The sequence below is a fragment of the Stegostoma tigrinum genome, chromosome 38 (assembly GCF_030684315.1).
Source record: "Stegostoma tigrinum isolate sSteTig4 chromosome 38, sSteTig4.hap1, whole genome shotgun sequence".
Lineage (NCBI taxonomy): Eukaryota > Metazoa > Chordata > Chondrichthyes > Orectolobiformes > Stegostomatidae > Stegostoma > Stegostoma tigrinum.
The window spans coordinates 10,243,569-10,255,077 of NC_081391.1; the positions used below are offsets into that span (position 1 = coordinate 10,243,569).

At 46.9% G+C, this 11,509-nt stretch overlaps 1 protein-coding gene across 1 annotated transcript in view; it reads left to right on the plus strand.

Moving 5' to 3' along the window:
• The window catches only part of LOC125447011 (beta-1,3-N-acetylglucosaminyltransferase lunatic fringe-like), a 51,865-nt gene extending 40,605 nt beyond the window's left edge, over positions 1 to 11,260 (plus strand). Inside the window, exons 6-8 of the mRNA XM_048521082.2 lie at positions 3,999 to 4,164; positions 6,513 to 6,598; positions 10,594 to 11,260. Coding sequence (XP_048377039.2) covers positions 3,999 to 4,164; positions 6,513 to 6,598; positions 10,594 to 10,645 — 304 coding nt within the window. The 3' untranslated portion in view covers positions 10,646 to 11,260. The remainder of the gene's footprint in view (positions 1 to 3,998; positions 4,165 to 6,512; positions 6,599 to 10,593) is intronic.
• Positions 11,261 to 11,509: the final 249 nt, after the last annotated feature.

The following is an 11,509-nucleotide window of genomic DNA, read 5'->3' on the forward strand; positions in this document are numbered from 1 at the left end:
CAACACTTGTGGGAGAAGAGCCATGAGGGCCACAATAAAGAAGACAACCTTTTGGTAATATTTTTATTCATGAGATCTAAAGATATTTTGAATGGATGTGGAGAGATAGTTCTCCTGTGAGGACAGATTTAGCCAAACAGGGAGGGGTGTGGCCAATGGAGAGAAAAAGTCATGTGATGAAACCTTCTGGAATTTTCCCAACCCATGTCATGGACGTGCTGCTGTGACTTTCAAAAACTGAAAGAACTGTGGACGCTGTAAATCAGGAACAAAAACAGAAGTTGCTGGAAAAGCTCATCCCGTCTGGCAGTGTCTGTGAACAAAAAAACAATCAGAGTTAAGATTTCAGGTCCAGTGATGCTCTGACGAAGGGTCAACGGACCTGAAACGTTAACTGGCCTTTTTTTGTTCTTCACAGATGCTGCCAGACCTGCTGAGCTTTTCCAGCAACTTCTGTTTTTGTGCTGTGAATTTTGACCAGTTGAGGCTACCATATGCACATGTACCAGCAGAGGGAGTCTGCTGGGACGTGATTGCCATTGTAGTTCTCATTCTCAATGTCTCTGGCTCAATGTATAACTCTTTTTGCATCCAAAAACTCCTGGGCAGTGCTAGCATTTAATTGTACAAGGCTGGGTACTTGCGGAGGAAGAAGAGGACTGAGGGACAGAAGGGATCAAAATAGTTACAGGCCTCGTATAGAACATAGAACATTACAGCACAGTATAGGCCCTTCGGCCCTCGATATTGTGCCGACCTGTCATACCAATCTGAAGCCCATTTAACCTACACTATTCCATGTACGTCCTTGTATAAGATACTACCCCAAAAGTATTTCATCCAGACACAGGTGGGGGACGCTGAGACACAGGACCAGGCCGAGGGAGATGGTGTGAATGAGAGAGGTGGGGCAAGAGATAGAGAAGGAGTGACAGAGAGATTATGTGAGACAGTGGGAGTGATGGCTAGAGTGAATGAGACATGGGAGAGGCACAGGAAGAGAGGGAGTGAGAGAGAGGTGAAGAGGTTGAAAGAGGAAAAGGGGTGGGGAGTGAGTGGATGGGTGAGGGGAGACGGAGTTTTGGAAGGTAGAAAAATTGAGACAAAGAGGGGCGGGGGGGAGAGATGGAGTAATAGAGTGGTAGAAAGATTGGGAGAGGGGCAGAGGGAGAGGGGAGACAGTGAGCATTAGGGGCTGGGGGAGAGACAGGGATAGAGAGATGCAGGGTGGGGTGGTCATGAAGAGAGAGAAAATAGAGATAAGAGCATAATTTTTCCATCCTTGGACGTGCCAGGAGAGGCGTCCAGAAAGGGAAATCATTGTGTCCTGGGGAGCTGCGCCCTCCCTATAGAGTGCTGGGGGGAGAAGGTCCATTAGAAAAACTTCCTTGACTTACCAGCCACTTAGAAGTCTCCGCTCAACACCTTCCAGATTTATCCCCCTTCCCTATGGCTGAGAGAAATGTCTGGTTTCTTGGCTGTGTAACCAAGGTGACCGGCCCAGTAGGTTTGTGGCAGACCCCTATTTGTCTATTTCAAGGGCATTTGGTGACATGGGGCATAAGAGTGGCATCTGTAAGGCAAGCCTTTACCCTTGCCTCTGATGCCCGCTCCCCATGATGCCCCACCTCCCGAGAAACTAAAGAAAAAGGACCTGCTTCCTCTTTTGGATCCATGAGATGGTTACCAGAAGGGTGCTAACCTATGCCTGAGCTAAGACTCTGTGGTTAAGGCCTGCGATTAGCTGAGAAGTTTGCCCAGTCAATTCTCAACAGGCTCATTGGACATGCAATGTGGACAAACTTTCTTGGCTGTGTTGGCGGTAGGTTCGTTGGCTTGAACTCACCCATCCCATTCGCTCTCGTGCGCACTCGCAGTCGCATTCATGCACTCGCACTCACGCACTTGCATCTCCCTCGCTCTCTCCCTCGCATGCGCGCTCCCCCTCTCACATACCACAGAGAGAGACAGCGATACAGACACAGACACACAAACACGTTCACATAAAGTGTGCCAATTAAAAGAACAAAACAGAAGACCGTTTCAGCATAGAAACAGGCCCTTCAGCCCTCCAATCCTGTGCCGATCATCATACCCTAACTAATCTAGAAAACAAAGCTTCTGCCTTTATTCAGTCTGTATCACTCGGTACCCTCCATATTCATGTAACCATCCAGATGTTGCCATGTGCCCACGACCACCACCTCCTCTGGAAATGCAATCCAGGCTCCTAGCACTCCCTGCATGAGAAGCCTCCCTCACACATCTCCCTTAAACTTTCCCCCTCTGACCTTCTGGAACCTCACTTGTGGTCAAGGCGGATGTGAAAGTATCTGCCAATGCCCTGGCTCTTTCTTCCCTTGCCTCTCCGCCTGAGATAGATCCCATCTGGCCCTGGGGGCTTGTCGACCTGAATGCAATTTAGGATACCCAAAACTTCCTCTTCCAATATGACATTCTCTAAGAGTATTCATACGCTCGTCCCTGACCTCAACATCAGCCATGTCCTTTCCTTGGTGAATATTGATACAAAGTACTTATTAAGGATCCCCCCCTCCCCCGCTTCCTGTTGCTCTAAGTATAGCTTCCATCCTCCGTCCTTGAGTGGGCCTACTCTTTCCTTTGCTACCCTCTTTCTTCTAATATATACATAAAAATCTTTGGAATTCCCCATGACCCGGTTTGCTAAAGACATTCCATGGCCCCTTTTAGCCTTCCTAATTCGGCGTTTAAATTCCTTCCTAATCTTTCTATACTTCTCAAGGGGTTCACCACTTTGAAGCCACCTAGACCTATCATGTGCTTCCTTTTTACTTTTGACTAAGCTTACAATTTCCCTTGTGCCCATGGTTCCTGAATCCTGCCATCCCTATCCTTCAGTTTTGCAGGGACATGCATGTCCTGCACTTTAATCAACTGGTCCTTAAAAGCCTCCCACGTGCGAGATGTGTTGCCCTTGAATAACTGCTCCCAATCCCCACTCTCCAGTTCCTGTCTAATTTGGGTGTAATTGGCTCTGGCCTAGTTAAGCACCCTCATCCTAGAGCCACTTGTGTCCTTTTCCATGACTATTTGAAATCTTATGGAATTATGGTCACTAAGCCCTAAATGCTCTCTACTGACACATCAGTGACCTATCCTGACTCATTCCTCGGATAAAGTCTAATATGGCCTACTCTCAGGTTTTATTGTCAACATACTGCCTCAAAAATCCCTCCTGGACACAACTAACAAATTGCTCTCCATCTGAGCCCCTTGCTCTATGGAAGTCCCAGTCAATACGAGGAAAACTGAATTCCCCTACGACAGCAACCCTGCTCTTTTCACACTTTTCCAGTATCTGACTACATATCTGCCCCTCTGTCTCCCATGGGGTTTTGGGAAGTCTATGTACAACTCCCAACGTTGTGATTTCACCCTCCCTATTCCTGACCTCCATCCATAATGCCTCACTGCAAGATCCCTCCAATGTGTCCTCCCTCAACACAGCAGAGATTTGATCCCTAATCTGCAATGCAACCCCTTCTCCCCTTTCTGTCCCATCTAAAACGGCAATATCCAGGAATGTTAAGCCGCCAGTCCTGTCCCTCCTTTAACCATGTCTCTGTAATGGCAATAACACCATAATTCCGTGCAGTAATCCATGCTATTGGTTCATCTGATTTACCTGCTATGCTTCTTGCATTGAAGTAAATGCTTTCCAGTCCCTCTGAGCCCGGAGACTCCCCTCTGTCTGCTTCTCCCCTGTGCTATGCATGTCTCAGTTTCTCCTTTGTCCGAGTCCCTGCACTTCCTGGTCTGTTGTTCCGGTCCCCATCCCCCTGCCAAGCTAGTTTAAACCCACCCGAAGAGCTCGAGCAAACCTCCTGCCCAGGATATTGGTGCCCCTTGAGGTAATGTGCGAATATAAGTTTATCCTATTGTGTTGTGGTAATTACGATGAAGCGTTACAAAACACTTGCACTTTGAAACTGAAATATGGTTTGTTTTGCAATTAGCAATGGGAATTTTATGAACACAGCAGAGAGGATCCGTCTCCCTGACGACTGCACCATCGGTTACATCGTTGAGGCCGTCCTGGGTGTCAATCTGATCCACAGCCCTCTCTTTCACTCCCACCTCGAGAACCTGCAGTTAGTTTCCAAATCCCAGGTTCAAAGCCAGGTAGGTGTTCCATGTTTTCCTGGTTGAGTCTCACACGCACTGACCAGGTTCAGTGCCTTACACTCAGTGATTTAATGCAACTCACTCTTTTCCCTATAGCTTTAGCAGCCTGATGATGCCTGGGAACTGTTTAATGGCGATTCTCCAATGCAGACCCATGACTTGGTAATTCTGTGGGTGACACCAGACTTGATGATATAGTGGACAGTGAAGAAGGCTATCTCAGTGTACAATGGGATCTTGGTCATCTGGGCCAATGGGCTGAGGAGTGGCAGATGGGATTTAATTCAGATAAATGCGAGGTATTACTTTTGGGTAAGGCAAACCAGGGCTGGATTTAGAAAGTTAATGGCAGGACCCTGGGGAGTGCTGTTGGCCAGAGAGTCCTAGGGGATGCAGGGACACAGTTTCCTGAAAGTGGCATCGCAGGTAGACAGGGTGGTGAAGAGGGCATTTGGCACATTTGCCTTCATCAATCAAACTGTCAATCCAGAGACCCAGATAACATTCTGAGGCCCTGGGTTCAAATCCCGCCACGACAGCTGGTGGAATTTGAATTCAATAAAAAAAGTCTGGAATTGAGAATCTAGTGATGACCATGAACACGTTACAGTACAGCAGTTGGAATGTCATGTTGTGGCTGCACAGGACATTTGGAGTACTGTGTGCAGTTCTAGTTGCCCTGCTATAGGAAGGATATTATTGAATTGGAGAAGGTTCAGAAAAGATTTACCAGGATGTAACCGAGATTAGCAGGTTTCTAAGTCTATGCTGGAAGTTCAGGGACGTTTTACTTAAACCCTGGAGCACAGGAGGTTGACCTTATTAGAAGTTTATAAAATTATGAAGGGCATGATAATGATAAACCAAAGGTATTTTCCCCAGTGTATGGGAGTGCAAAACTAGAGAGCGTAGGTTTAAGTTGAAAGGGGAAAGATTTAAGAGTTTTCACACTTCTTCATGCAGAGGGTGGTGTGTGCATGGAGCTGCCAGAGGAAGTGGTGGAGGCTGGTACAGTTACAACATTTAAAAGGCTTTTGTACAGATACATAAATAGGAAAGGTTCAGAGGATATGAGCCAAATGTAGGCAAATTGGATTAGTTCAGTTTGGGAACATGGTCAATTTGGACGAGTTGGACCGAAGAGTCTGTTTCTGTGCTGTATGACACTGATCCTTGGATACAGCATTGCTTTGGATTTACAGCACGGATACAGGCCATTCGGCATCGGCGTTCCCTACCTGCCATCCATCTTCATCTATCCCTACCTGCCATCCATCTTCATCTATCCCCATCGGCAAACGTCACTCTTCTTTTGAACTCTCATCGGGGCGGGTTGTATCAGACTCAAAACGTCAACTTCTTTTGTTTCAAGGCATGTAGAGAAAGTGGGAAGTGATTGCCATTGAAGGGTTCATCCAGAGACCCATGTGATGTTTTGGGGATTCAAGTTCAAATCTCACAACAGCTGCTGGTGGAATTTGCGTCCAATAATTGAAATAAAAATATGGAATTAAATGTCAAATGATGACCGTTAAACAATTGTTGTAAAAACATTTCTGGGCGGTCAATGTCTTTTAAATACCTAAAGAACTGCGGATGTTGTAAATCTGGAACAAAAACAAAGTTGCTGGAAAAGCTCAGCAGGTCTAGCAGCATCGGTGAAGGGGAAAACAGAGTTAATGTTTCCGGTCCGGTGACCCTTCCTCAGATGTGGCCAATGTCTTTTACTTTCTTTTACGGAGGGAAATGGGCATTCTTACCCAGTGTGGCCTCCATGTGACTCCAGACCTACTGCAATGGTGGTGGTTATTAATTGCCCTCTGGACAATTAGAGGATGGACAATAAATGCTGGCCTAGCCAGTGATGCCCACATCCCATCCATAAATCAAAAAAAATGCCAGGGTAGAAAATTGAACAGCAGAGTGGGCTCATGGGGCTAACTGGCCTAATCCTGCTTCCCTTTTCTTTGAAATGAATGTGAAGGAGAGGCTGAATGGTCTGTGGGCTAGACTGATATTGGGCCTGAAGGGGCTGAGGTTGGTGCTGAAGGGTCTGTGGGCTAGGCTGAGGTTGGGGCTGAAGGGTCGGAGGGCAATGTTGACATTGGGGGCGAAGGACATGGGATCTAGGCTGAGGTTAGTGCCAAAGGATCTGAAGTTGGGGCTGAAGGGACTGGGGGCTAATCTGAGGTTGGGTTGACTCACTCGAGGGAAAGCAGTTTTGAGCATGTAAGTAAATTGTTACAGATACTGGGTCATGAGACAATTTATCATGTTGGGGGATCCAGCATCTGGGATACATAACAGATAAAAAACTGGACTAAAATCTAAATGACTATTTCCAGGTCACTTTAAGTTATGGAACCTTTGAGAACAAGCAAAATATCATTGAGTTAAGAGGAGCGTTTTCTGTTGCTGAAGACCCTTCTAGGTATGTACCACCATATCGGTGCTCTGATTTGAATCACGGAGATATTTGGCAAGTTATGATTAAATCTGAGACTTTGTCTGGTTGTTGCAGCCCAGGAAATTGTATAAAAGATTGAAATAATGGCTCATCATGTGCAGATTAGTTCCCTTGTCTCTGGGTGTTTGAGCACCCCCCCCCCCCCCCAACGTCTGGGGAGAGGTAGAACCATGAATTCGTACAGTGTGGAAAGAGGCCATTTGGCATCAGCTCTGCACCGACCCTCTGAAGACCAACTCACTTCCCTCTCCTCACATTCCCCATGGCTAACCCACCTAGCCAGGACACTCTGGCATGGACAATCCACCTAAACAGCACATCTTTGGAAGGTGGGAGGAAACCAGAGCTCCCGGAGGAAACCCGCATAGGCACGCGGAGAATGTACAAATTGCACACAGATAGTCAGAGGCAGGAATTGAACCTAGGTCTCTGGCACTGTGAGGCAGCAGTGCTAACCACTGTGCCATTGTACAGCCCTAATGAGGGGTCCCTGGTTGCCACTCCCCACACCACTGGCGCAGAGAGGCACAGTGTGTACCATCGACAAGTTTCTCCACTGCAACTCGCTCTGTCCACAGCACCTTCCATCGAGAAGGACAAGGGCAGCAGAAACATGGGAACGCCACCCCCTGCAAGTTCCCCTCCAAGCTACACACCATCCTAGCTTGGAAATATATCACCGCTCCTTCACTGTTCCTTGGTCACAGTCCTGGAATTCCCTCCCTCAAAGCATTATGGGGTCAACCTACATGAATGGGCAGCAGTGGATCAACAATGCGGCTCACCTCAGGCTTCTCCAAGGCATTTAGGAATGGGTAATAAATCCTCAACCAGCCATAGACACCCATATCGCCAGAATGAACATATGAGAGAAGACGAGTTGTTTGCCCTCAGGGAGGGGAAGCAATGGCCTGAACTGGTATCACTCGATTGTTAATCCAGAGACCCAGCTCATGGTCTGGGAATCTGTGTTCGAATCCCACGATGGCAGGTGGTGGAATTTGAATTCAACAGAGAGTCTGGAATTAACACTCTAATGGTGACCATGAATCTATTGTCAATTTTCAGAAAAACCCATCTGGTTCATTAATGCCCTTTAGGGAAGGAAACTGCCATCCTTACCCGGTCTGGCCTACATGTGACCCCACACCCAAAGCAATGTGGTTGACCCCCTAACTGCCCTCTGGGCTTTTAGGGATGGGCAATAAATGCTGCCTGATCAGTGACACCCTCAGATTGTGAATGAATTAAAGAAGAACAGTGTATCTCCTCCAAAACCACACTTGCATGGCTTCAACAAAAGTGAAAAAAAACCTCAGGAGCAACATTGCTTGGAGATATTTTAAGTGAGAATTAATGTTTTTAGATTGAGGCATCCTTTACCAGGAACTAGAGGGACATAATAAGTTAAAAATAGAGTAGTATTTGGAAGCGAATGCACTGTTACCTCCATTTTGAAGTCTACACAGTGAGTATGTTTTATTTTTCAGTTTTACTGGATTTTGGTCGAGGATTGTCAGCAAATTTAGGGATAATGGGAAAATAGTCTTAGTGTGTGCAGATATTAAAGTTTTTGATAATCTCGTGTTTACAGAGGTGGAAGGTGAAAGGTCAGCAGGAGGCTTCTGGAATAGACCTGAGGCCTAAAATGAGGCCTGCACCAGGCCTCCCTTGAGGTGACCTTCAGGGACTGGGAAACAAACTAAAGACACAATACAGAGAAAGATAGGGACCACAACTCTCCTTTTAAAGTTCTAGAAGCAGGATTTATTTGGAGAGACAGCAGGCTAGCTTACCACTCGCTGATTTGAGCTGACTCCCAGGCCTGCTGAGTTAATGAGAGCATATTGAGATTGATTTTCTTCCACTGTCACTTCATTAATGATCATTATCTCAACATTGTCTCTCCATCAGAAGGTTAAAAAAGACAATAATGTTCAGATTAGAAGCTTTCGTGCTCCAAGGTTGCCATTAAATTATTAGAATTAATACTCAGGGGAGTTAACAATCTGATAAACATTTAATCTCTATTTGACCTCTCTTGAAGTGTCTGTGTGTGTGTGTGTGTGTGTGTGTGTGTGTGTGTATGTGTATCTATGCGTATGCATGTGAGAGGGAGAGTGTATGCATGTGCATGTGTCTGTGGGTGCCTGAGTGTGTGTGTGTGTGTGTGTGTGTGTGTGTGTGTGTATATATATGTATGCGTGTCACCTACATGTATGTATGGCTGCATGTTTGTGTGTATACAGTGTGTTGGTGTAGATACCTGCCTATATATACCTGTGTCTGTGTGATTATGTATTTGGTTGTGTATGTGTGTGCGTTCATGTGCACACCTGTATTTATACATTGTATTTATGTGTAATACACACACGTGTGTGTGTGTGAGATGGTGTGTCTGTGCCTGTGCCTGTGTCTGTGTACACATTCCTGTGCCTGTCACTGGGAGCTGCCGGCCTGCTGTGTGACTGGCGGCAACCTCTGGGCAATGAATGCCATTCTGCCCCATCGACCTACCTGTTGCTCCTGTCCCTCCCTGTGCATGTGGGCAAAGCCCCTGATTGCCAACACCATGGGGCCCTTCCCTGCCTGGGGCTGGGCAGGTGCCTCGTCTCTGGCAACCCTTTGAGTTCCTGTGGCCTGGGCCACTTCTGCCTTGGGTGGTCTCCAGCTTATGGTCCCACACTCTCTGGGACTAATTCCCAGAGAGGTTAGAGCTGGTTCAGGAGGCAGGGAGCAGCATTGCTAATTCTTTAAAACCCCTCCTGAGGCCTCCATACTCCTTGACTTCTGCCAAGGTCGAGAACCGGATGTGCCGCTGTGGAGATAGTGGTTCTGCCTGTGGAACAGTGGGGAGAGGAGGCTGGTATCCCCATAACCCTGCGGGAGGGGCTCCCGGCCTTGCCCGGGGAGGGTCAATGTGAGACCGTGAAGAGGCTGATGTCAGACAATCCCTCCCCCTCCCTCTATCCTTATTGCCAGCCATCTTCACCTGGAATGAGAGCACTCAAGCGATTGAGGCAGGTGGAAGTGGATGGCACCCCCCTTGGTGCTGGTGAGGTGCCCCAGGGAGTGAGCAGGCACTGTGCCAGTGTGCTGGTTTTCCACTGGGTATCCAGTGAGTTGTCTTGGAACGGTGTGTGCTGAGATGGAGCTAGCTCTGGGCAATAGGAGACTGGTTGGGTAGTTAATAACGCAAGCTTGGTAAGGTGCAGCGAGGAATCTCTCTGGGCCTCATGGTGAAAAACCCTGCTAAAGCATTGATGCAACTTACAATTGACAAAAAGTTTGGCCTATTGTTTCTGAAAACAGTCTTTAATTGATTAAAGTATTGGAGATGAGACAATGGTTGAATGACAAGTGGGAGTGTACATGTACATGGCTAGTTTGTATGGTCATGTACACATGTGCATGCGTGTTTTTATGTGTGTGTGTACACGCACGTGCACAGGTGTGTGTATGAATGTGAGTGTACCTCTGCATGTGTCTGATTCTGCATTCATGTGAGCGTGAGCACCTATGTGATTGAGTGAGGGCACGCTCACACGCATGTGTGGGCATACATGTCCACGTGTGTGAGACTGCACGAGCCTGGGCAGGCAGGTGAACAAGTGTGGGAATGCACTAATAAATGTGAGCGTGCACGCGTGTGAGAATGCACATGCACAGGTGATTATGCATGTGTGAGCGTGTGCCGAGTGTGAACATGTGCTGAGTGAGTGTGCAGGCTCCATGGGACACAGGGAGGGTGCGGGGGTTGGGGGGGGGGGGGGGGAACATGCCGCCATTGTGCACAACTGACCCACTGACCCTCCATGTGCACGGCTAACCAGTTGGCAGTGCCACCTGGTGCTGTCTGCAAGAAACTGCAGCAGGAAGCCATTGCGTCCAAACACTGGGGTAACACTATCATCCTTCGTAAAAATAACAGCAAACTTCTTTTTCAATATCTTCTCCAGATTCAAGTCCATTCACTGTCTACTTTACCCAGACACGCCTTGGTGCCCTTAGAAGAACAGCCCTGACCTCTGCCATCGTCAGGGTTAAAGGTCACTGGGACGTAGAGGTCACCACTGCCAACTCTGCACTTGTGGAAAGCACTTTGGGCCAATTGCCTTTACAGCAAAAATGGAGTCAACATTTTTTTTAAAAAAATGGATGAAGGAAAACAAAATATTGAAGAGGACTGAGCTGGACAATCATTGGTGGAACATTGGTGGTAAAAATGGCCACCTTTTCATTGTTTCACTCAAGTGGCCGTCGGCCACAAATAAAGGAGATGATATTAAGCACAAAACTTCAACTGGACCCTTGACCAGGGAATATTTTAAAAGAGAAATTATTTTTAAAGGATATATTTTCTAACTTTTCTTTCCCCTTCCTTGAAAGAGAGCTCTGACTGAACACCTATTGACTGATGATAATGACCCTGTTTGGGGGCTAGGGCATTTGGCTAATGAATTCTTGTACATTCAACAAACAGAGTGTTACCAGATTATACAGGAAAAAAAGCTTACTCATTCACTTTTCCTGACTGCAAGAGTGAACAATTCTGTTCATTTTTTTTTTAGAAAATAATATTGTTAATTTAAAGAAAAACAGAATAAAGAGTTATAGTTTTCATGATGTTTGTGTTCTCGCTGTGTTATGGGCTGAAATTTGCATTCCTCTGAATATTTGATTGGATCTTAGATGCTCTTGTTGTATTTTGGCTTGTTTTGGGATTAAGCCTTCCCTACAGGCCCCGTCTTGATCAGATTCCCATGGGATTATGTAAAAGAGGGAAATAAACCTTTCCCCGAGGGTGCGAGCTGACAGTGCCTACTGCCGGAGTTCCACAGAATGTACATGTGCACGCCTGTGTGTGTGCACACA